The sequence below is a fragment of the Lepidothrix coronata genome, unplaced genomic scaffold, assembly GCF_001604755.1.
Source record: "Lepidothrix coronata isolate B3197 unplaced genomic scaffold, Lepidothrix_coronata-1.0 Scaffold59, whole genome shotgun sequence".
In the NCBI taxonomy this organism is placed as follows: Eukaryota; Metazoa; Chordata; class Aves; order Passeriformes; family Pipridae; genus Lepidothrix; species Lepidothrix coronata.
Genome location: NW_016690239.1, coordinates 5017007 through 5043823, shown reverse-complemented (window position 1 = coordinate 5043823; position 26817 = coordinate 5017007). Strand labels below are relative to the sequence as shown.

At 39.4% G+C, this 26817-nt stretch overlaps 1 protein-coding gene across 13 annotated transcripts in view; it reads left to right on the top strand.

Annotated features, from left to right (window-relative positions):
• The window catches only part of ABI1 (abl interactor 1), a 78079-nt gene that overhangs the window by 29518 nt on the left and 21744 nt on the right, over positions 1–26817 (top strand). For all 13 annotated transcript variants that reach the window (XM_017817152.1, XM_017817151.1, XM_017817145.1 and 10 more), the window contains exon 3: positions 19908–20084. In XM_017817152.1, the coding sequence (XP_017672641.1) occupies positions 19908–20084 (177 nt within the window). The remainder of the gene's footprint in view (positions 1–19907; positions 20085–26817) is intronic.

Genomic DNA, 26817 nt, shown 5'->3' with positions numbered 1-26817 from the left:
TTCAGAACATTCTTTGGAGACCATTCAGAACATAAAACATGTCCTCGACAAATTGGGGAATAACTCTAAATTAGGAAAGGTGATTCATATGCTGAATGGCAGAGCTTCAGTACAGAGGAGTGTTATTGAACCAGCAAAATCCTTGGGAAACTGGGTAAGGTGCAAGGCCCTCCACCTTACGTGGAATAACCCTGGTGGGAGGTGACTCTGAGTAGCCATGTGCTGGAAAGAAGCTGGTGTGCTGATGGGTGCTGTGCTGGGCATGAGCCAACAAGACGAGGCCATCTGAATAAGTGAAGCAGTGTGGCAGGGCTGCCTTGGGAAGAGTGTGGCTGGCAGATGAAAAGCAGTGATTATTATCTGCTCTGCAGTGATGAGACTTCATCTGGAGCACTGTGTCCCTGGGGTTTTTTTTGGTTGTTTGGTTGGTTTTTTTTTTGTCACCCCTGCCTTGCTCAGGAGTGATTTAGGAAAGTGGAGATAGTTCAGGAGAGAGGGATGCTGAGATGGTCAGGGGCATGGAGCATGCAGCCTACAAGGAGAGGTTGAAGGAGTTGTGTTTGTTTGGTCTGACAAAGAGAAAGCAGTAGCTTATGAATATGTGAGCCTGTCTGTCTTTGCAGTTAGTCTTTTACTTGGTAGTGACAGTGTGATGTTGAACAGTTAGCCACAAGTTGAAGCTCAGCAGGTTAGTACATGGAGTTGGGAAAATCGTTTTTATCTTGGAGCACTGGAACAGGTTACCCTCTACCTTGACTCTTTTCAGTGTTACACTGCACTAGCTAGGTATATCCTAGAAGTTGACCTTGTATCCTTGCAAGGCACATTCTAAGTTATAGGAAGTAATTGGTCAGTGGGGCAGACAATTATGAAGTTGGGGGGGAAACTGCCACCACATGGCTACAAATTCTTAAAAGCTCCACTTCCACCCGTCCAAAAGTACATGAAGAGACTAGAGACATGAAGGAACTAGAGCATCATCTTATGTTGTATACAGTAGAAAGAAAGGGTCTTCTATCTGGTTCCCTTGAATTGCTTGTGCTTGTCACAGACACAAATATTCTAAATATGGCAAATAAACTTGTACCTTTTGTTTAGATTAACCTTGCCTTGGGTGAAGTTCCCTCTCCTAATAAAGTACTGACAGTTATCTCTGTGGCCTTTGCTTCACATCCTGTTCTTCCTGTTCTCTCTGTGATAGAGGCCAAGGCTTGAGAAGTTGCACTGTGCTTGCTCTAGTTATCTGTCTGCTTATGAAAATTGTTGTTAACTTTGTGCATATCAGCTTCTACATGATATATATAAATTGCTCAGAATGTAGTATAATGTGTAAGGGTTGCCTTGTCAGCTGTTCTGTTGAGAAATTCCCTTCATGTCCACGAATGAATTCACACAGGATCTGATTTCTGTGCAGTTCAGCTGATGCAGTCAAAAAAATCCCCAGCACATGACCAACAAAAAAATCAAAACAAACCTGCCCATGATAGTTACATACACCTATGAGGGCCTTTCTGTGATGGGGGAAGAGCAGCTGTTTTGAAGAAGAAAACTGGAATGCAGGGTTTTGAACATATTTTTGGGGAATGGGAGAAATTGCTAACTTTAATAGCCATTGACTGTAATGAATTCCTTCATATGCTTATTCCCGTTCCAAAGTCTGGTGAAAGGACAGTCCGAATGCATAGTTTTCAATGTGTTTTAGACCATTAAAGCCTCCTTACTGCTCAGTGAGTATTTCGCTGTAAGCTCTAGATACCTCATTAAGTACTAAATTAAGTAGCCCGATGCAGCCTCTTGTTTTCTGAAATCAAAGCAAAAAATCCCGAGACTGTGAACATTACTCTGAAAGGCCTTTTTGATAATTTTGTGCATCAAAGGAGTCGTTGGTGTTTGTGCAGTCTTTTTAATGAAAACCCCTCATATCTAGAAGTTATACCACATAGATGAATCACGTCACTAACCTGCTACTAAGTCACATATTGGACTTTTCAAGGAGTCTTGGGGTTTTTTTCTTCAGATGCTTCTGGTTAGGTTGTTACCTGAAATTAATTTTCCTCCTATTTCAAGTCTTGGTAAACCAGCATTCTTCACATGTGAATAGCTCCTGGTTTACATTGAATGAAGGTTTTGTTATGTCTGACAGTGTTTTTTAGTTGCAGAAATGCAGAGTATGAGGTGATGATAAGAACATTGTGCTAACACAGCAGAAGGCAATCAGCTACCGAAGCATTTAGTCAGTTGCTGTGCCCATACCATCCAACACAGCCATTTGGGGCTTTGGTTTTCATGGCAGCTGTACAGTGTTATGCTTGAGCTGACTGTATTTGGGGGAAAGGAGAGGAAAAGCAAGTACAAGACACTTATTGAGGAACAGATGAGTCTTGGTTGTACTGCATCGTTGAAGCTGCCCCTCTTCATAGTCTGCCACTCAAGCAAATGAACACAACCTGCTGGGTGCTTGTGGCTGGACTTCTTGTGCCTTTCAGAAGGGAATTGGGGAATTGCTTGGTGCCTTCTGCTGGGGCACGTAAGTGCTTAGTTAATGTTGATCTGCAGATGGAAAACCAAGTAACGATTTACATGAGTGTTTTACAAGTCGGTACAAATGCTCTGCCACTTTTTATGATGCTGCTGGGTTTGACTTTATTCTCTTTATTGGCAGGGTCCTCTTTTGGGACCTACTGATACCTGTAGTGCATGTCTTGTAAAAGCTTACAGGTCATATACATGCAGAGAACACTTATATTATAATTTCCATTTGGAGTACTCACTATAGATGTAGAAATGACCACCATAAAATAGGTCTGCCTCTTCCTTAATTTCAAAAAATAGATTACTAAAGCTGTCATTGTCCTTTCTAGCATTACTTTCTGGTTCCAACAAATAATTACATTATTTAATGATTTTGCCTAATAGTGTGCCTAATTATATCCTCTGGGCACAAAAACATAAGTAGTATCTGACCATAGAATCATAGGTCTTGTATGTTGTTTGCCTCCTCTTTGAGAATCTGCTGAATAGCTATGACTTTTTGCTGAATGTATCCTGGTGTGAGTGCTAATGTGCTGTGGTTTTGTAGCTTTAGTTGTTCATGCCTAAAAGCACTTGCTTTTTCCCCTCGCATGTTGTCCTAGGGTGATTATTTACAGTGGGTCCATCAGTACAATTCAGTGTGATCTCACACCAGGATCGAAGCATACCTTGCTATTTCTCTGACCGGCTTCTCTGTCTTTGCTTGCAAGAGAGAAATAATGTCTTGTCAACCTGATCTTGTAATGCTATCTCAAATTCCTGTATATGGCAAAACCAGGAGTAACAAGGTGTGTTTAAAAGCTATTAGGCTTCTATACAAAGTAAGAACAAGTAGGATGGGGACCTTAGAGTTAACTGGGATTGTGATGGAAATAGTAAACCAAATCATTGCTTCAGGAAAGGTCAGTTGGGCCATCGTTTGAAAATACAAGAACAAGGAAATTGAATAACAACTGAAAGGCTTGATTTGCATGTAGGAAATTCTGCTTCCTTGTTGAACTCAGTGTTTTATAGGATTGGTTTTTTCTTCATTTTAAGTTATAGTTTTGAACTATGTTCAAAACTAGTTATAGTTTTGAACTATGTTCAAAACTAGGCTGTATAAGGTTGCAGGATAAGCCTTCAAACCACAAATCAACCTTTATCTGACTGGAAAGGAGATAAACGTCATCTTTGGGAAGCTGATCCTTCTTTGTCCATTTATAGGATTTTCTTATGTGTGTTGTTAAGTCAAGTATTGAGGAAGTTACAGCAATGGCCAGATGTACAACAGGACTAAAAGACATGAGTTGTACAGTGGATAAGGCTTGTTTCCTAAGCTAGGCTGAAAAAGGTGTTAACTGAAGTTTTTGAGCAGTGTACATATTTTTCTCTCTAACAGTTCATAAGGCAGTGTGTGGTAAGCTAATAACATGTCAGCTTGTGTGGACTAGCAATTTGTTTATTTTTCTAAATAGTTCTTGAGCTTCTAATTAAAACTTAGATTAAAAAAAAAGAAACTTAACTTGAAATTATGCAGTTGATCTGTGTGTATGTGTGTGTGTGTTGGCAAATGAAACATGGCATTTGAGAGTGGAAGGATAGTAGAAATATTTGTTATTCCAGTGTTCCATCTCCAGGCACTTTTTGCCTGCTGTGGTGATGAGTGAGATGTGGAAGTAATTGAGAACAATCTCCATTTGGGAAATGGAGAAACCTCTAAGTCGTAACAAAAATGTGCTAACTTCACATCATTATGGATCATTAAGATAAAGAGACGGGTCCAGTCAAAAGGCCTGAAACAAGTTAGACTTTTGTAACTATCTAATCTCTTACCTATGTCACTGAATTTTGGTTTAGTTTCTTCAGACAGCCTAAATCTCATGGTAAGAGACAGCACTGTCAGAGTTATAAGCCTGTAAGCTGATAGGAACTAGAAATCCTTTATTTTATTAGTTCCACTCTGCACACTGAGGATGGTCTGCTCGCCACTCATGTATTACTGTTTTAGCCTCCTCCTAAACTGATGTATTATTAAGCATATCGCAACATTAACATGCTGTGTTATGAATGGTGTTCATCCTTGTGACCTGTAGACATGTCCATTAGTGCCTTATTTTGACTGTAGGATGACAGCTGACAACAGAAGTGCTCAGTATATTACAACTTTGAAACACTCCCGATGTAGTGGTAGCATTTGACAGTACTCTTGGCATCTGGATGCTAAAACTGGAGGAGAGAACTTCTGGGGGTGTCCATGGTGCTTTGGTTTATATAATGAGTTTTTCCCTCTTCTGAATACAGGCTGTGGCACATTAACAAATAACAAAAAGCTCAGGAAGCGGGGGATGGTTTCCGTAAGCTCTCACTGAGAGAAATTCAAGTTCGGTCACTGGGGATTTTGCTGCTTGAAGCATTCCTTCTGCAGTGCAGTGTGCTGTGCCCCTGGACTGGCAGAGAATATCAAGCTTCAATCCCAGTTAGCTTGCTTCTTATTTCGAGACCTCTAGACAGGGGAGCAAAAGGAGATTGAGGGGACCACAACTCTAAGTTGCTGGCATTTTATTTTCAACTCAGCATCTCTATGAGACTGTATTTCCTTGGGCTGCATTAAATGTGTAGACCTTTAGTCAATGCAGAAATTCTTCAGAGGTTCTCCATACTAAAGCTGGCTGAATTGCTTGGAATAAGTGTATGTAACATATTTAGTATTTTGGAAACTATTTGAAAAACTTTTTAAATATTGATTTCCATGTGAAGTGTTTACCTAGAGTACATTTAAGAGAATGCTACTGACTGGCCAACTACTTTGAGAATATTGAAAAGCATCATCTAATGAGTAGAAACTGAATAAAGAAAATGTGGTGTGAAATTTTCCAAATGCATTTTTAGAAATCAGAGGTTCTGCAAATAATTATGTGATTTAAGCAAACATCCTGGGAAAAAAGACTGTGAACAGTCTGCAGATCTTACTCAGATAAAGATAACTTTACTGTGTACTCTTCCCCTTCTGCCCATTTGCCTAGATTTCTTCATTGTTCTTAAAACAAATGCATGGTTGTTGTTTATATTAGCTATATACTTCTGTGAGTAAATGCACTCTATACTGCTGAATGAATATACACAGTTTAAATTCAAAAAGTTCATTGACCTCGCTTAGGAAAACCAGACTTTACCAAAGCAGTGGGGAGGAGACAGGCCACAGAAGTTTGCACAGCTGTCTTTTTTGTAGTCCACTGAACTGTGTTGTCATGTACCCCTTCATCTCTCAGGGAGATATTTGTCTCCTCACCAACACCTCCCTCCCTGATTAAGGTAGCTTTAGCAGTATATTGATCTCCATCACTTTCTTGTGCAATTAGGTTTCTTGCAGACATTCAGTGACTCTTCAGTGTGTGTTTAGCTGTCCAGTACTGCACAGGTCAGTGTCCATAGTGGTTGTTATTGTGGAGTGAGTGCTAAGGCTGCCTCTTGAAACGCTGTGGTGCCGTTCAGAGGCTTGTAACCCACCACAGTGTTTGGAGCACCTTTACCAGGGCACTAGTCTACCTTCCTCGTGTGTAAACACTTAATTGGTCAATATTTCTGTAGTGCATCTCTAACTTTTGTCTAAAGTGACAGTAGGAGATGTCCAGTCTCTTTTTTCCTGACGTTCTCTTGTTCCAGACAGTGTTTTGTTCTCTGCCCCTTACACCCTGAATTGTGGGCTCAATTATCCTGGAGGCAAGGCCTTGAAAACTGCAGACTACTGGCTGCTTCCTTCAACTGGCTTCTTTCTGTGTATCATCTCCAATGGCTGATGATCATCTTCTCTCCAAGCCTTTGCAATCAGATTTAATCGTTATACTAATAACTGCACAGTGGAAATGGCTAATTTCTGAGCACATGATCAGTGTAACTAATGAATTTACTGTAGGGATAGCAGGATAGCACATTCAGCAGCAGGAACATAGTAGTGTACTCCTCTCTGTGTCTACACACACGACTTTCTGTTCAAGACTTGCATTGTCTTTCAACCTACCATCAAGCAACAGTGTTTGTGTTCATGTGCACTTGCACAGGACCCAGCAAAGATCTCATTCTGAGTGCATGCATGTGCAAGTCTGAGATGTGGTCCTGGTGGAGGGGTTGACTGATGGCACGGTTTTTTCTTGGGCCAAGGTCCTCTGCCATAGTGCCCTGCCTTAGTCAGAAAACATTTTGCTGGGTAAGATTTTGCTGGCTCAGTATGGGCTAAGCGCTGCTGGGACTGTTGAGGCCATCTGGATGTTACCAACAGATGTAATTGCAGTATTTCATATCAGTCGTGGCCAAGAGTAGGAAGCTAAGGGAAATCCATTTACAGAAACAATGTGCAACTTCCTGTTTGAGTTGTGTGTGGAAATAAAAATGGCAATGGAGAAGTAGAGCAGTCTTAGCAATTCCACCTCTGCCCTGGCCCTTCCTCCCCACCCTCTTAGACTGGTAAACGTCATACATACTTGTGATTTGATTGTCTGTCTTCTGCTTTTACTTAATATATCCCAAATTACAAGAAGTCTGTATGACTCAGTCCAAAATAGTAGCGCAGTCTTAGGAAATGTGTGAGGGAATTTTTGTTAACTGTCCTTTTTTGTTAGAGTATCTTAATAGGTTTCCACTGTGGAAACTGGACTTTCAGAAGAAGTTTGGGCTGAGGGAAGTTCATGATGCTTCTAAGCTTGTCCTGTGTTGATGTACTTTCAGAAAGGATAGCTGCTTACTGAAGGGGATTTGCGAAAAGAGAGACTGCATCAGAAAGTTGAACTGTCTTGTTCTATATTTGTCTTTTGAAAACAAAAGTGATGAGCTTGTCAGATCCTTGTTGTTTTAATATTTAAGTGACATGGAAGAACTCTTTACTGCAATAATATGCTGAAGGTAGTAGTATAGATACTAAGTTATTCCACTATAAAGTGGAATAAGTATACTGAAAACTTGTAAGTGGAATCTGTAGTGGCTGAGGGTTGTTCCTGCCACCTTATTTTACCGATAAGACTCACAGGCAGTGAGTCTCATCTTGCAGTGGGGAGTGAGAATGAGTCTCTTGCAATGGGGACAAGAGGAAAAAAATGGCCATTGATGGGTATCCCTCTGCTGGAGTAGCACCTCATAGTGTTGTTTGCCATAGAGGCTTGCTTAAGTTTCTGTAAAAAGTCTTGAAAAAATCTGGAACTTTAGTAATTCTCTTCTGAACAAACTGCAATCTTCAGCCTTTGAACATTTAGGAAACAAAAGAAGATAAAAAGACATTTGATGTATGGTAAGCTGTGTTCGTGGCACTAAGCCAAGATGTTTTGTGGTGTAGATAGTATAGCCTTCAGCCATGTGATGTCTGTTTAATGAATACCTACGAGTTACCCTTGGTGCAGTGCTGACCCAGCTGAAAACTAGCACATCTCCCACTAGCTTATATCACTGCCATCAGATGGCATATGGTCAAAGAGGTATAGAAATAACATTGTGCCCTGGTTGATTTGTAATCATAACTATGTCGGTAGGTGGTTAGAGGATACCCAGCATCATTCCAACATATGTTGTCTCTGCTTTATGTCTTAGGGAAGTGGTCTGTCCTAGGACTGTCAATCTTAGACACTTCATAGGCCCTGAATTCACATGGAGAAGTGGGGTGCCTGGGAGAGGCATTTTTGTGTAATATGTGAGTTTTGTTGGTTTTGGTTGTTTGGTGGTTGGCAGGTTTTTTTGTTTTAAGAAAAGTATGTGAAAATTAATGCAGAAAACATTCAAGCAAATACATGTGACAAATGAGAATAATCCATTTAACATAAACTTTATTATTGGAAAGTATTTTATTTTGCTATTAGAGATGACAAAATAAGACACTAAAGAGGTGATAAATTAGAGCTAAGGCAATATTACCTCCCTTTCTCTTGGTATAGGTTCTGTCTCATCCCCTCCCCAATTTGACTTGCCAAGTTACAACTGAATGTGAGGGATTTGGCTTTGGGCTGTTTTTTGTTCAGGCATGAGCATCCTGACTTGTCATTGTTACAGCTCCTTACCTTAGACAAACTTTCAGAAAATTCCAACTTGTTCTGTTGAGTTTATTTTTTTATAAGCTTTTTTTAGATGGTTTCCTTTTCAGCCACCTGCAGTGCTCTTTGCAATTGCACATGTTCATCTCCTACGACATTGCTTTTTTTGGCACACAAAATGCTTTTCGTTTGACATACAGTTTTGTTCTACTCCCATGGTGGTTCTTTAGTGAGTCCAAACTACTGAAGAAGCCGTTTTCGTTTTTCCTTTCTGTCCGTGTGCTTTCCTTCAGTCAAAAATATATTTAGGTTTGTATGTTTTGTTTAATTCTAGACAAGTGCATTGCTTCCCGTAAGGAAAAGAGGGACTCATTCAACCACTTTAAAATGCTGCAACTCTTATGTGGGAGCGTGCATAAGCATATTTTGCTGCTTCTTTTTTTTTTTTTTTTCAAAGGAGCCTCCTCATGTATGCATATCTTCAGGAATACCCATTAAAAAAAAAGTTACTAAAATCTAATTTCACGTTCTGAAATACACTCCTGCATGCAGTTCGGATTTTGACTTCACATAATCAAAAGCATTTATCTGCTTTTTAAGACTGAATACAAACGTAACACGTTATGACTGCACATCCCAAATGTTGTTTTGTCGAAAATGTATCAGTAGGATTGTACAGTTGAAACACTTCTCTTTTGAAGTGTCTTCTGCTTTAAAGACTGGTTTTAATTAGCAACTGGTGTTAGTTAATCACTGAAGTGTCTGATTGGTTCCCTGTGTAGAACAGTAGAGGAGAGGGGATGTATCTTGTTGGTTCTTTTATTGGAACCCTGTCTTGGTGAAGGGGAGATGGTGGGTCAGAGGGAGGACTGAGTAAGAGAACTGACTTTCAAAAAAGTGTTTGTTGTACAGTGTGAAACTCAAGTAGATGGTTACCAGTTGTTAATTTGCCATATGCTGTGGTTTTGATCTGTGTAGAGCTGGGTCTGTATTTCCTGTCGTGCAGTGGTTATGAAGTGGTGGGGGGTGGGGTTCAGCCACAACTGAATCTCCTGCAAATACTGGAAAGCATATTCTAGAGTGATCAGGGATTTTGTGTTCAGAACAGGGAATAGCACCATGAAAGCTACTTTTCTCTCTCTCTACTCCCAACATGTGATGCTCAAAAGCCATAGATTTTAGAAGGCAGGTAGAGATAAATGCAAATAATCTCCCCATCTCCCCTTCTCTGTCTTCCCACAGAGATCTGCATTAATGATGCTTTTTTTTTTCTACCTGTGTATTGTACTCAACCTCTTGAAGAAAGTGTTGAACTAGCAGTTAAATTTGAAATAAATAAAAAGTTATCTAGAATACAAAAATTTGTTGTGCTCCCCATGAACATATATCAGAGATCATTAGAGGGCTTTTTTTTTTTTTAAAGAATAATGTTCATAATGCACAAACCAAACTGCACCATGTGTCTGTTTGGTTTGCTCAAATGGTTAAAATCTTCAAGTAGAGTTTGCCAAAGCACAGGAAGTGTGACCCATAACTCACTTGTGCATTTTCATTAGCAATGAAAAGCACAGATGGAAGGTGTTTTGCAGAGAAATCTGGGGTAACTTTCTCTGTTTCACTGTGGTCAGAGCAGGCAGCTGTGGCAGCAGTGCCTGTACCTGTGCCCACCTACACTCTGTCTGTGTCTGTTCTCAGTGCTGCTGCAGGTGCACAGCTCCAAGAAGCTGGCCCAAGCAGCAAAGCTACTTGCTTGGCGTAGCACAGGAAGTCTGGCAGAGCCAGGAATAGAACTTCAGTCTGCTGTTTTCCAGGCTCTTGCTTCTAGCCACAGACCCATCCCACCTCTTCCCTTCACTCGACTGATGTCCTGGCAGACAGCTGCCTCCTGCGTGCAGGGCCAGCTGCTTCTGCAGCGCTGTCTGACCTCCATACTCCAGATGTTTGAAGTTCCATTTTCCCCATGCTTATGTGAACTTTAGCAAAATGCTTCTGGCATTTCTCCAATGCAACAGGGAGGAGGGAGGACTGTTGTCTTTATTTTTTTCTTTCTGTAATGCAGGCCTCTGTACAGCTGCTAAAAATCTCTTCCTCTGTAGGACTTAAACTCCATTTGCCTTCAGTTACCATCTGCCAGTCTTACTTCCCACATCCCTCTCCCTATTCCCAAAGACACTCCTGCAGACCTCCCCTCCTTATGCTCTGTGTTGGCATCATCTTCCTTTTAGCTGGGGAATGTGGGGAGCAGGGGTTGAAGGTGTGATGAGACACTCTTGTGTCTCTCCACAGATATTTCTCATTTATAGACCCTTATTCTCTGAGGTGGCATTTCATAGGTGAGAGCTACTATTTTCTGTCAGCTGCCCCATTTTATGTTCTCAGCGTCTTCTGTGACCGTGCTCTGAAGAGAATGTGAGAATAACATGAGAAGCTTCTTTCCTTCTGTCCTGTCTGAAGGATGAATGTGTCCTCCGTAGCAGTCCTATTTGCACTTGGCACCAGGAAAGAAAAATCAGGCATGAACTCAAGTCTGGCTCTTGGACAAGTGGGCTGGTTTCTTTGCTCTGATTCTTGTCCTAGAATGTCATGTACCCGCTCCCGGCCCCTCTGCTCTGTCCTTGCCCCGCACCCCCTTTCTGCTCAGTTTCCCCAGCAGAACAGAACGTATGACTAGATTTGCCAATAGGGTACTCTGAAAAGCATCTATGTAAATAATCCTTTAGCTAAACAGGCCTCTCTTTTTCCTTTTCATTGCTATTGTATAGGTGTATGTGCCACTCCACAGGTTGTGTTTTGGAAATTGGGGTCCAGTTGGGGTCCACTTCTCAGTGAATCCTAGTCTTCCTTTTGGAAGAAAGGCTAAAGCTGAGGCTATCTGTCTATGCCCAATAATCTTTAAGCCCGTTTCTCTGGCTTTTGTTTTCAGCTTCTTGATTTTAATGAGGCTTTTTTTTTAAACACTTGCAAACATATGTTCTGTCAGTCAGGAATCAATTTTTTTTTTTAAAGTATGTCTTGAAATCAGTGTCGTTTAAGAAACATGCTATGGAACTACGTGCATTATTGTTTTACATTCAGTGCTTCTGAATTCTAAAACCATGCAGAAAGCAAACTGTCCTGAATAAATGAGATATCTATGGTATACTTCCCTCCCTCGCCATTTCTCCCCCACAACTGTCCTGATATCCCAGAAAAAATATGTATATGAAGGTATAAAAGATCTTAACCTTGCTGAAATCTTGTCTGCTTTATGCTGGTGTCAATTGCTTGGAGAATCAGACAAAATCTGCTAGTGTATATAAAGGAAAAGGTTTTAATTCTTACGTCAGGGGCTAACTCCATAGGATTAAACTGACATATAATCTGTGTTCAGAAATAATTAAGAAATACAGTGATAAACTGTCAAAATAAAGGCCACAACCAACACTTTATAAACCTTCCTCCCCAGATATTATGGATGATATTTGTAAGATGCATTGTTAGCATTGTGATTATATATATGTATATAGTTTATGTATATAAATATATTTTGTGTATAAATATATTTTAAATAGATTTACATATGAGTTACTTCTGGAAATAGGACTTAATATTTTGTTATTTTTCCTTTGATCTGTCTAGTGCCTTTCCCTCCCTCTGCTGATGGTGAACATTTTAATATAGACTGTGAAAGTTGCTGTATATATCTGTGTTGATGGCCTTAGTTCATTGTGTTAATCTGTAAAAGCTCTTGAATGTGAGCCCTCTTTGCAGGAAAAGGAAGGTGACATATCAGATTATGAGACATGGTTTATCTGGCTCCTCTAGCCTTTTACCTTAAGAGGCCTGGATTTACCAGGACTTCAGGAGATGAAGCTTTCTGGAGAGCCTGTCCTACTATTGTCACTTGTCTGCATGCTGAAGGGAATGTGTGAGAAACTTCTATCTATAAACTTACCAGAAAACATTGCTGCATTTGCAACTCTTAAATCTATTTCAGTTGCCTCCTACATTGCCAGCACCACATACAAAGCAAACAAACAAGGTGAAACTCGGATGTCTAAATGCTTCAGAGGTGATAGGAGACCTGTTTTTCATGGTGCAGCTTCAGAAGGCATGGCAGGATATTCTGAGGATTCTCAAATGACATTTAGACAGTGGGGTTCAGGCAACTATTAGCCATAGTGATGGACTGTGTATGTGAAATAATAAAGCCTTGAAATCCTTATATTCTGAAAAGAATTTGGGGAACTGAAAAGAGCAACTCTGTTTCTCTTCTCTACTAACTTGCTTGTTGCTGGCACTGACTTTCTTCTGTGGATTGACTGATAAGTTGACAGTACTTCAGCAGACTTGACTCTGGTGACTGTACAAGGGGCTGTTAAAGATGTCTTGAATTCATCTCTTGAAGGGGGAGATGCTAAGAAAGAGGTGCTAAGAAAGACTTTTTCTCTTTTTGTTGTGAAAGTGAAAGATAACCAGTAAAAAGCCTCTAGTATGGTAACTTGAGATGAAGATGTGTTCAAAGCTAATTAGGGACTTGAATTTCACACAGTTGATGGCTAACTGGACATGATAAAAGGTTGCATCGAGTCTTCTGCCTTAGAGACAGGATTGGTCCCACTAGTTACTGATAACAGAGCAGTACTTCTGTCAATGTTTCATTCAGTTTTTTTATATGCTTCTCTGGTGTTGGTTAACTTAACCAGATGTTTGTGCTGAAGAACTGGGAAGAGAAAATGCTCACCAAACTGCCCAGTTTTGGTCTATAATTGAGTTGGTGCAGTCACAATTTGGGTATTCAAACAATTTCTAGTCAATGGAATTGACAGTTCTAATTCCCAGTGCCAGTACAGCCTCATACTTGGGAGAAGATCCCCATGGACTAAATGAGTGCGTGCATAGCGATAACAAGGGTGACCAATGCCAGTTGTGCTGACACTCTGCTCTCTGTGTCTCCCGTGAGGCCAGGCTTGCTTAGTCTCAGACTCTCCTGGATAACAGATGGAAATAATTTATTTTAGTTCCATAGATAAATTCTTAAGTTTCTCGAACAGTATCTTGGTGGGGATCATACTATATATATATATACTAGTCATCAAGTCAAATACTTGAATTACTAGCACTTTAATCATGAGTTAATGAAATGTGTACTTTGTAACATTGTGCAGGTATGTGACTGTATGTGTCATAAACCCACAAACTACTCACTTGTGCTTTTTTATGCCTGATGTGCTTTATACCTATAATTGATCTTTTCTGTAGAATATTCCTCTTGCAGTTTAAATATGTTGACACTTCCTGTGTTGAATAATACTGAGTTTTCTGTTGAATTTTCTTTACAAAATAACAGCATAAAACGGTGCTCTCACTGAAGAAGTTAGATGTCTGTCTGAGCTCATTAAAGCTGGGGATTTTATTGTTCTTTTTGTAGGTCAAACTGACTTCTTGCAAGTGGCCTGTACGGCGTGCCTTGTCCAGGATCTCTTCAATGCCATTACTCAATTATCCATAACTCATCTATTAGAGTCTTATTAAATACAATTTCTTTGTGGAAGTAGCAGTGGAATAAATCTGTGTTTCTAAAACAGAAACAGGCTTATGTTCTTAGTCTCATCAGTTTATTTTCATTTCAGGGAAGCTTATTATATGAACTATAGAGCAAGACAACGAAATCTGTAATTTTGGAGAATGACAATGAGGGTTAATATTAAAGCTGGGTCTAGGAATAGATTGCAAAGATTGAGGGTTTGGGTAATTTTTATTTATTTAAGGGATGCTGAAAGCACCTTAGTGTTTGTTTCTTAAGTTATCTTTCCTTTGGTTAACACTACTATTTGTAGTCTGGGTGTATGAACTTGTAGAAAATATTTTTGGTGTTAGAATGTGTTTAGCATTCAACTATATGTATTTTACTGCTATTACCACCTAAATCTGAAGCTGCGGCTCATTTTTACAGGTAGTAGAACAGAACTTACTTTTCATATGCAGATGTAAAGTAGTAAGCTTAGAATCCAGATAGGTGTCCCAGAGGTCGAGGTTGGACACTAAACTTTCTCTGTGTCACTGTCTATCCCACATATTCTAGTTTTATTGACAAGATTCACTGTGAAGCCTGTGTCTTTGCCCAGTATTTTGTGTCACATCAGGCACAGTTTTTGCTGAAGTGAGATGTTATATTTGATGGATTGCCAGCCTGATGGGATATGTCAAATCTACTGTTCCAATTGGCTTGTCTTTGATTAGAGGTTTTAGGGCTCCTTTTTTAATGTCATTCTTTTATAAGTCTGTGGCTTTGTTTGTATAAAGTAATTCTAATATACTGTTAACATTTAGGTGTGTATATAACACTGATTACCCTGTAACCAGGGCTGTACTTACTTGAAATACAATGTTAGTAACAGACCCAGCTCTGTATTCAACACGAACTGAAAAATCAAGAAAGGGATACAATGTCAAAATTACAGAAAACTGCTGCCAGTAAAGCTGCCTGGCCTTCCTTGTCTCCTCACTTTAGAGAAAGTAGCGGCTTAAGGAAGCCTGTAGATTTTGAGCCTACATTTCTTTTTGTCTGAGTGGCTAAGGGACGAATTGAAAAGTTACTGGCTTGTAGCAGTGTGCAGCACAGGACATTTGTTTTAAGGCCATTCATGATGTGAAAATAAAAGTACTTAAAACTATTGCATGAAATGGCCTGAAAAGCTGTCAGGAAAAATGGTGGTGTAATTTTAGGATTTTTTTTTCTCTTATGTGTTTGGATGTTAGGTTTTTTTAAATGAAGGAAATGTCCTTGAAGTGACTTTGTGCTCTTCCTCAAACTCATGTGGTGATTTGAGTTTTGGGGTTTTTGGGGGTGGGAAGGGGGAGTGTTTCCTAAGTGGTTTTTTTTTTGGTGGTTTGGTTAATTTGTAACTTTCTACACTGTATCTTAGTCTCTCTTTTGGGGAGTTTTGTTTGTCCACTCCTTTTACCTGGTAGCCACCACTTTCACTGTTAAGGACTGGGGAGTTGTTCTCTCCCCTAACCATTACTCCACACTTCCCAAAAGCCTGGCAGCTTTTTCCAGCTCCACCACACAGGTCAGTGTGTGGGGAGGAACAGAGTAGGAAACTTGGAGTTTTCCTGCACAACACTTCTGGAGTACAAATCTAAAGGGTATTTGCTTGGTGGAAATTTGTGGTATTAGTGTAATGAGTTATCCTGTCCTTCAGGGCAGCATGAGGTTGGCAGTACCTTGTTAGTGGAATTGATTTGATAGAGTTTATTCTTTTTCTTTTATTCCCTGTTCTTTACCAGCTGTGCATCCATTTGGTGAGAGAAGTGGTGGCTGTGTGAGTATCTGGCTCATAAATTTGAGTTGCAGTGGTTCAGGATTAAAAAAGGTTGTAGAAGCTTGAATTGGTTTTCTTTTTCCCTTCCCCCTCCCTCCTTCCCCATATCCCTAGATGTGTGAGCTGTATTAAAATATTAAAGATATCCTCAAATTAGCTTGGCCAGATGTACTGGATTCTCTATTTCTTGTAAATTGTTTGTTCTGGGCTTGCACACTCTAGCACATGGGTAGAGTGCTATCTACAGCACAGAATAATAAAAGAATGACTATTTGCTGTATCATTGCTGTGCTCCACTTGGCCTTGATGCTGCTTCTGAGGAAGCAAACAGTTAAAATTTAACTCTACATCGTGTTGTTCAACTGGGTTTTTCATATGACTTGAAGAAGAAAGATAGTGGAGGCAGCTAATAATTAACAGTTCCTTCAACCTCCAAGCTTAATTTTGCTTCTGGATTAGCTGGCATAGTCCCTAGCACCCAGTTATAATGGCAAAGGGGTTTGAGTTAAATTTTGCTTCCCAAAGGAAACGTGTTGTGCTTTTCCCTCTTCTCCAAATCAATGTAATGCTGGACTTTTTGTCACTGGATTATGTTGTCTAGGAGTGAGAATCCCATCCCAATACCCCTGATTTTAAGTTATGCTACATATTTATGTTTCAGCCCAGGCCAAACATACTTGAAGCTGGTCTGACTCTCTGCTAATGCTTATTAACCTGTGTTAACTCAAGCCGGCTTGCCATACTTTTGCTCCACTGTCTTTGGTGTTTAGAAGTAGGTTTTATGCATGAAATCACAAACCAGCTACTGTTTAGCTGTCTTGTTACCATATCAGAACCAACACTTACTCATAGCTACAGATGTCAAATGTGACCAGAGTTTTTTGAGAATTGTCTGTTTTGGCTGTTACCTGGTATGTGTGGCATGTGTCTCTTGCACATTAACTCATCTGGCTGGATAACTATGCTGTCCTACCAAAAATTGTTTGTGTGTCGAGTATTTCCTCTTTTGGAAGGGAAAAACATTGCCTATGACTAAAGAATAAACTTCCACACGAATGTCAAGCAAATAGATACAAATAAAAATAGAAAAATGAACAATTGTTGTGTGCTTTGTTTTGCATAATGTTCACATCAGAGTTACTAATATGCAGATCTAAAAAAAAAAAGTAATTTCTTGAAGTAAGATGCTGTCTAGTAGCTCTGATGGGCAGCCTATTGCTCTGGGCAAAGCATATGCTGTGAGCCTTTTCTTTGCATAGGGGTAAAATCCCGCCATGCTTTTCCGGTGCACCAGATGTGGTGGGAGTTGCAGTCTCGTTTGCTTTGAACAGCAAATTAGTCTCTTGCACAGACATGCCTGAATGCTGTTCAAGGCTTACATATGTGCCCCGTTGCTGGCCCTGTGCTATGATACAGTCTCCTCTTTGCTCTCTGATGCAGTCAGTCTCCTCTTTGCTTTGTTTACCTTACTGAAATCCATGCAAAGGCTTTACAGATCGCTGCTTCATTTTGGATAAGCTGTCTAATAAAATTAATATATGTTCTTTTCTTGTTCTAAGAGTTTTTTCCATTAACAACGTGTTGCAGTGTTACTTTAGTTTCCAAAACAGATATGGTACAGCATCTTTTCCTGGAATTTCTTACCCTCTGCTGCAGTAACTTATGGAATTTTCATCGTTTTAGGGAGGAAAAATCAGACTTTGTGGACTACCTGCTAGGAGAAGATGCATCTTTTTGTACTGTGAAGGGCTTTGTTTTGTTTCATTTCTCTTTTATTTTGCTATGAACGTTAAGAGAATGCTTAGTATAAAGATGCATTTTTGTCCATCCACTGAACAAAAAATGAATTTATTGGTAATAACAGATTTGTTTTGTGAGAATGAAGTAGAAGCATGATTTATTTCAAGGGACATAGCAGTATTTTAAAATATCCGATTTTGAAACATTGTAGTGTGTTTCTTAGATTGGTGTTCTCAGCCTCCTATATTGCTATGTTGTTCATTGGCTCTAAGGTTGATTCTTTTTCTCACCTATGCAGTGCTCATGTATTAGATAATATGAAGAGTTGCTTATTATTAAAGAGTTTTAAAAGGTAGTTTGAGAGCTGCTGTTATTGAACAGAAAGGCTCGGGTTGTATGGAGAAATTGGAAGAGAGATGATCCAAGAACATGTAGCACAACTTTCATAATCCTTTTCAGCAAGATCAAGAAACAAACTAAAGGCAGAACTAACATGTATGTTTTACTCTCTAAAAGGAAAAGAACAAATAACAGCTGGATTTGAAAAAATGGGTAGTCTTATTCTTTAGTCCTCATGCTATCATCTGTGAAATTGGCCATCAGGGCAAATGTGGCTGCAGTGGGTGATATCTGATACTGATGTAGTGGTAAATTCTTGATATATAGGATTGTCTCTTGAAAAGGTACTTTTTAAATTCCTGACTTGGGGATTCTTCAGAGCATGAGCATTTAGAACAATAAAGCTTTCTCTAAAGTTTTATTGGAATATTTAATTAATTTATTTCAAGTAAGCTAATGCAGACATACATTTTTAATGTCCTGCATTGCTCTGGAAAATCACAACTCTTACTTCTGTTAAGATTCTCTGTGCTTCCAAAGTAAAAGAACCTTTTGCAATGTTACAAGTAGTCTGTTATTTAGCTCTAAGCTGTGAAAACAAGCTTGCTTGGTATTCCTGCTTTAGGTGCTTCTCTACTTGTGTTCCCACTTATAATCTGTAATGGTATCTAACAAACCTATTAAGGAGGGGTTTATGTCTTTCTGTAGTCAGGAGAATTTAAGATTACTTGAGCATGTGTAGCAGTAACTGAAAAAAGCAGTTCTGCTGAAGACATTTCACATTGAACACTGAATGCTGGCTTTCCTAGAAATGGTCATTTCCTGGATACTGACCTTGTTTTTTTTCATCTTGCCTCATACAGAAGTAGAGTGAAAACTAATTCTGTGCTTCATCTTTGACTCTGTTTCACTAAACAAAACTTTGCACATCACGACATTCATTTTAGATAAGACTGTTTCTAGAGACGTACCTAAACGAATACTGATGGACAAGGATTTTTCCTTCTTTCTGAACCTTCACTCTTTTTTTTTTTCTCCTATGACAGTCTCTCTAGGAGGAATTGATACTTACAGACTAAGAATTAGTTTCTTTAGTGGAAAAAGTGGTGGCTTGATAGGTTTTGCTCCAAGTGGTGGTTTTTGTCAGACACCATCTCCTGCAACGACATCCTGAAGTTCTAGTAGGTACTTAAACCAGTAAATTCAATCCCTGAAGCTTGAAATAGGCTTTCTAGAGGTGGGAGTTCCTGTGACATCTGATGCTTGATTTGCACTTGTTGTTCTTCAGCTAGGGTTTAAGCAGTGGTTATATTGCATGTAGAAAAGTGTCTGTTATGTGAAGCTTAGTTTGATTTTTCACGGACTGCTGGACTGGCTTTTCTTTGTCTCTTTAGGTATTTTTCTAATAAAATTATGGTACTCAGCATATTTTATATTCCTTTACTTGCATCTTTAAGGCTTTGTTTTATTCTTTTTAGTAAAGCTGCTATGAACACTGTGATTGAAACTAGCCTCAGTGCTGAAATTAGTCCTTCTCCGTGCAGACTCTTACTCTGACATGCACTGATGGCTTTGCTGAAAGAAATTACTGCACAGACTTCCCAAGCTTAGTCCCCCTCTGGGCTGTGGGCAAATTGCTTAGCTTGTCTGTCCTGGTTTCCCAGCTGTGGAGTCGGAGTAATTTATTACTAGTGCCAGTCATAAGAACACTGAGGGTTAATCTGCAAGGACTGTATCTGCATAGTGTCTTTAGAGTGTCAAACCAGTAATGTGTAATTGTAATTTTATTATTAATATTGGTTATTTCATTAAGGTGTAATTTTCTAACAACATTCGTGTAGATTAAACTCATTTCATCAATAAACTGGCATCCTTCCAACCACATTAACTTAGTTCAGACTCTTCATCTAACAGTGAAGCTTAAACATGTAGCTAGCTCTATAAAAAAAACCAGCAAATGCCTAAAGAAACCCATACTTTCTTGTTTTCAATCTAGACTGTGGACATCCATAAAGAAAAGGTCGCTCGCAGAGAGATAGGCATTTTGACGACCAATAAGAACACATCAAGAACTCACAAAATTATAGCACCAGCGAACATGGAACGTCCTGTAAGGTATATTCGAAAACCTATAGACTACACGGTGCTGGATGATGTTGGCCATGGCGTAAAGGTAAGAATACCCGGATACTTGAGGACTCCAAGTAACACAGACCAGGAGATAGGGTCAGGGCAGAATGCTACTGATATTAAAATGATTAGTTCCTTTATGATAGGAAGGATTATGGGTTTGATATGCTCCCACACACAAACATTACAATAACAAAATGGATTGTTTTACAGTGAGGGTTTTTTGAGCAATGTTTGCCATAACCTTGTGACTGTCAGTGGTAGTCATACTGTCAGGAAATAATGGCTCATAATCTTAGGCTAATGACTTGTCAGAAAAAGCCACGACTGACTTAGGATTGCTCCTTCCTCCTTTTGATTAAATTGTCTCTGCCACTCCCTTTACTTCTTTAATTATTGAGAAAAATTAAGTCCTTTCCTATGGGGAAACTAGCTTGGGGGTGGAGTGTTTTGGAGGGTGGACAGGAGAAAGGGGGTCAGCTAGTTTGCATTTAAATCTCAGTGATTTTTGATGTCTCACTCCCATGCTTTTGAACAGCCTTGTTTTCCTTTTCTCTAAATAAAAGCCTTCATAAATCTATGTCTACCTCCATTGAAGTGGTCATAATTGAAGTGAATTAGTATAACACCATTTGCTCCCTGGACATCTTTTTGTAATAATATACCTTTGTATCCCTCTGGAGCAGGCCTTCCAAGTATATTCAGTTTGCAATAATCTTCCTTTGGATGGCATTTATTCAACACCCCGGTATCCTCTAAAGCTTGATGTGCTCTGGTCAGTCACTTGTGCAGCTACATCAGCCTGTCGTGTGCCCTTTGAATGGCTGAGCTCTTGAGGAGCAGATCTTTCAGAATTACTTGACACAAAAGAGTACCAGTGTCCCTCCTGCTTTGTAGTAACCCTCCCAGTGGCCAGAGGAGTCTAATTCCAACACAAGTTGAAAAGCAGTTCTATACCCTGACAGCTCTAGCCTATGAATTAATGTGGTGACTTTAGACTACCTGATCTTTTTCTTTTGTTTGTAACTAAACCTGTATTAAACCTGGTTTTTTACACTAATAATTGAAGCCAGACTGGATGAAAAACAGTCTTGTGTAGAAGTCTGAAAGACGTGGTCTGAATTTCTATAAAATAGAAACACTGGAGTCAGAGGAATTGGTGATTTTTCAGTACAGTCTGCATTTGAGTGCTCTATGAATAGAGAACACAGGAATTCAGTGTCAGGTTATTGGTTTCTGCATTTAAGTGCTCCAGGGATCAAGTGCTGTAGAAGACTTTTAAAAAGTAGAATAATTACTGTTAGTCTCTGAAACTGATGCTTTGCTGAACTACTTGCATTGTGCAGGCTCAAAACAGGTGGTTTGATCCATGAAGGCTGAAGTTGTTAAGGCGTAGCAGTTGCATTTTGGGAATGCCAGTGTCTTTATTCATGTGACCCTCTTTGTGTAGGGGGTGGAAATAAAGTGCTGTTTACCTATTTCTAGGCAGCTCTTATACTATTTTTCAGGTAAAGGGTTTTTTTAAATGTTAGTGGTTTATTCTATATTAAAAACTTGGTCTTTTCAGAGGTAAAAAAAAGCTTCTAGTAGTAACCAAATTTACCAACTCATTAGAAGTCAGCTGCAAATTATATCTTGCTATTGTTTCTTCATTGAGTGGTTTGCCTAAGTTATTTTTACAACTGTGGAAGGCATGAAACACTTAGTTGGTATTTTCTATGTAGACTCGTTACACAAATGAAATAAGCTGCCAACCGGACCTCAGGTATATAGTTCAAGGTGGCTGTCATGCATTTGACACCTTCATTAGTGTTGACATTCACTGGACACACTGCTGGACACACTCATTATGTCATTATGTCATTAAGTAATGATATAATTAAATGTTTTAGCCATCATATTAATTGGGTTCCAAGAGTGACACAGATCAAAGCTCTGAAGGAAGTAGCTTACTTTGTCTGCAAACCTAGATGTAGCTGGTGCTGTTATAAGAAAATCAAACCAAAACAACTTCAGAAACCAGGTCAGGTCCTGTTGGAAGTCAGCACAAATAACAGATGATGCTGAGAACCTGAGTTGCCACTTGGACATACAAATCAGGGGGAAGCATATTGAATTACAAACTTTTATCTTGTCCAGAATGGTCTTAGAAGATGCTTTAGATTCTGTTAAGTGTTATTTTCTTGAGCAAAGACTTCACCCCAAGTTGGACAGCAACATGTCCAACAAGGCCTTATAAACTACGTTTTTCCAGAGGAAAAGAAGTTTGAGTTTTGCCTAGAATAATTGTTTGGCTAACTTGTGGGTCCTTAAATGTCTTCTGCTGTAGCCACAATCAGTAAAATAAAGTACAACACATACATTGGCATTTAAGTATTAAATAAAATTTATGAAATCTGCATATGACAATATTGCTGTTAGTGGGACTCTGTTGTGTTCTGGTGCAGGCTTTGATAAAGAAACAGAAAGGAAAAACACAAGGAAGAGAAATCAAAAATACAGACTGGATTATACCCTGATTCTGCTTTTATTGATTTCATTAAATATTGATACTAAGAAAAATGTGATTTAAATATGCAGTATATTTTTCATGGTGATCCTGAATTATTTTTTATAAAAAGTGTACACAAAAATAATGTCTCTCAGAGTTAAAAAAACAGGAAGGTGTAATCTTCAGGGTAAATGCTGTCTTCGCCATACATTTTCCATGTGAGCAAATGCAGGAACACCTCCTATATACACTCACAGCTCATTTTCTTTGTCTCTGCTTCTTATGGCTGTGTAGAAGGGATGCAAAAGCAGGTGCCTGCACTTGGGGCAGGAAGAACAGCTCTACCTGCTTCCTTCTGTCTCACATAACATGCAGCAATTTTTGTGGGGGCAGGTGAGGGTGGAGGTGGCAGTGATGTAAGCAGCTGCTCTCTATAGCAGGTTTCCTCACTGATGGGAGACATTTCCTCGGAAGGCAGTGCTTTTTCCTCCTCCAGCAGCTTCTTGGTTGAAAAGCTTTTGTAGAGCATCCTAGGATGACAGAGTTGCAGGGACAGTTATAGACAATGTCTCCAAAAGGAGGAAAGTTGCTGTTTTTTATATATGTCCCTATAAAGCCGAGGCTAACATCAGTCAAAATTAGGAGGGCTTTTAAAGTTGATTTGCTAGCAAGAAGTCTTTGCCTTGCAACACAGTTTTGTAAGGATGGCTCCGAGAAACACACAGGCAGGCATTTCTGCTGGTCTGTTAAAGTTGCTCAGCTGTCACCCTCTGGGCATAGGGGAATGTAGCTGAAGTTGTTCTTGGTAAACAAGAGCAACTGTCGTGATATGAGTGTCTACCTTCCTGTGTGGAGCTTGGTTTAAAATTATTAGGCAGAGGCTACTTTAACATTTCCTTCCTCTTTTTCTCCTTTTTTTGTGAAAGGAAAGAAAAAATATACTGTACCAGCAAATAAATAAGTCAAACACAATTACTCATACAGAAAATCCTTAGTTTAAGAGTGAGGAGAAGGAGGAAGCTTGGAAGCTGTCTTAAAAGCCCTAGAATTTGCCCTTAAAAACCAAATTCAGAGTGGCCTTTGAATTTATTATAATCTTTTTCGATTAGGAGGCAAGTGGAATTGCAGCAATTTGTAAAATGGCAGCTAAATAGGAAATTGAAATGATGCCTTATGGTACAGGCAGATAAAATGTTGAATACATGCCTAATTGAAATGCCTAATAGCTGTAATGGGATCAAGTTCGTTTTATGGAACTAATAGTTCTTCAAAACCAAACTTAAATTGTATGTGAAGATTATTGCTTTTCAGCTTTATTTAAAAAAAAATAATAATTTTGTCACCATAAAAAAATTTGCATTTCAGGACATTAAAACTATAAGAAGATTTTGAGCCCAGGAAGTCAAACAGGAGTTAAGCATTCAGAAATCTTTCTCAAGCAAATAGAAGTTGGAAGGACTCCCTTAAAGTAGGGATTGGGCCAGAACTTAGCAAACACCAAGCTTAGAGAAGGGTGTCTTGCTCTCACCCACCCTTGTCAGCCTGTCCTACTCGCCTGCAGTCCTCATGCTTTCATCTGTGTCAGTGCAAAAGAAACATGCAGATGAGATGCTGATGTGAGGGTGGAAGGCTACCTAATCGTGCCTACTTACCCTTTAGGGTAACACTGTTTATGTGTTAGCCACTGGAGTATTAACTTTTAAATAATTCACTGTAATAAAACCAAAGTGAGATAGGGATCCTGAACCTGAGCCGCTGCTGCCTTTGTCCCCTTACCAGCCTCTATCAGACATTCACGCTTCAAAGGATGTCATGTTGCCAATTTCATTAATGTCACATCATCCCTCTGGGGTCATGGCCAAACAGTAAATACTGCTGTAGGGTAAAGAATGCTTCTCTGGGGGAAATAGTGACTTCCTGTTGCCAACTCTAATGACTCTGTTGTGAGTGTTAACACTGCGTGCTTTCCGTAGGGCACTTGCTACTAGAAATCAGAAGCGTGCCTAGTGTCATCTGATACAATGTAGGTTTCAAGCCTTTCAGCTTGCAAAGAAAACTCAAAACTTCGAGGTCTCTTTATTTTCTAATTTTGAAAATACTTTTTTTTGCGTTAACCTTTTTTAGTGTAGTTAGATGCAAAGCTACCAACTCAAGGCAGGAATCTTGGTATCTTTGTCTGAACAAGACTACTGAGTGCTGAGGGAACAATATAAGGTTCGTTTATCATCCATGAGCCGGTTTTCATATGTTAATAGAAGTTTAAAATGTAAAAAACATTGTAAGGTCACATTTGACTGGAAAATTTTTGCCTTTTAATTGGAAACAAACAAAAAAAAAGGAGAGAAGCAATACTGACAAGCTACATCTGTTTGCTGTTAACAGAAGGCTAATTATTATGTTGCAGATAATACAGGGAGAGGTTATAGTTAAAAGATAGAGGTAAAATTTCACTGAAGAGAGACTTACCTACATATGTTCAATTTTGAAAGAAATATTGATTTGAACCCTAAATTTTGTCCAAAAAATCTGTTTTAGCATGGACTATAAGGAGGTAAAGAACAAAAAAGGCTTCTGACACATTCTGGTAAGAAAATTGAGACACAGGAATCATTTTGTGAAAACTGCACAAAACTAGTGGCAGAAGTGTGTTACCCTGGGTGTCTGACACCCACATACAGCCTGCCTGCTGAAAGGCATCTTTGATTATATATTCTCCCAAACTCCATATCTTGATTTCTGTAAGGAAACCATATTCTAGACTTGGGGTTTTACTCTTTCTTTTCCTCAGCCATCCCATACCTTCATATACAAGCACCTTTCCAGCTGCTGCTTTTCTTGCTCTGTGTCACCTTGTGGTATTCCAAAACTCCTCCACTTGTGAGGCAGGAGGCAATCTTGAGCCAAAGCTGCCAAAATTGCCAAGCTGCACACATATAATAGCACTTCAAAAGGTTTGCTGGCCAGCTACCTTTCTGTAGGGACAGTCTTCCTTGACTAATAAAGGAAGTACCTTTTTTTAAGTAAAAGGGGAGGTTGACTAAAGAGTCAAGAGCAATCATGTTTGTTTTTTTTTCTATTGCAGTTGATGACTGTGATTACTGGTCAAAGGTTGACTGATCTTAGGCTGATTATTGCTTTTGCAGATCATAAATATTAAAGTTACAAGTATATTACTTGTAACTTACTATTAATGGAGATACTTACTATTAATGGAGATCCGAGTAGCACACTTTGTAAACTTTTGTTTCCATTGATCAGCACTTATATTGCATGATCTTTAATGATGACTTTCAGTGATTCTAAATATGGCAGGATATAGCGAAATTTGCTCTTTAAATTCAGGATTTGGAGAAATAGTGAGCGACAAGGGGAAGTACAAGCAGCCTGCATAGAGATTTGAAGTTCCTGCAATCTGAAATTGGAGAGTTCATAGCTGACGTGTGCAGGAGAAACTTGCTGGACATCATTGTGATAAGAATTTTGCTTCTGTGTGCAAGTGGTCTTTTGTATGCTTATAGATACAGTTGCTCACATTAATGAGTTGTGTGCAACATCCCTACCCCTAGGTTTCCAAGCACAGTTTGTAGCTCAAATGATAGCTTTATAGTTCCCTGAATCATGACTGATGTTCCCCCACAACTTGTTACTTCGCTCCTCCTGAGGCTGACCATTGGAGTCCCTCAGTGTTCTGGACATCCTTTAGCTACCAGCAGATACTTCTGATTGCCTCACACCCTATCCATTCATGCAATTCTTGGTCTTGTTCCCTTTGCCCTCAGTTACAGCAACCTGCAGTACTGCCTTTATTTGCAGGTGTTTTTGTACTGTTTAGGCTACCAGAACTGAGTATGCTGGAATTGCCAAAATAGTTGCCTTAAGCAAGTAAGCCTCTTGGTATGAGCAATCATTTCTTGTCCTTCCAAACCCACAACTAAAATTCTTCAGTCCAGGTGTTCTAAATTCCTGGCATCAGTTATGGGAGCAGCCTCACTTTTGGCTTTGATAAATGCCTTGCATGGCTGTTGCAAACACCTGTTTTGCCCATTGCATTACTGCTTTCCAGTCCACTGTTGGCTCTCAGTCTTTGGTCAACCTGCTCTTCCATGCTGTTGAAACCCTGCAGATGTGTCACTGCCCTAGCTGTGATATTTTGGAAATGCAAAAAGGTTGACTCCTATTTCTTGAACCTGAGACTATGGTTTCTTAGTTTTGTGACAGCCCTTAAAGCTTTATCCAGGACTGCCGCATGCCTTTTGGGTTTTCCCTGAAAAGGCAAAATTGTTCT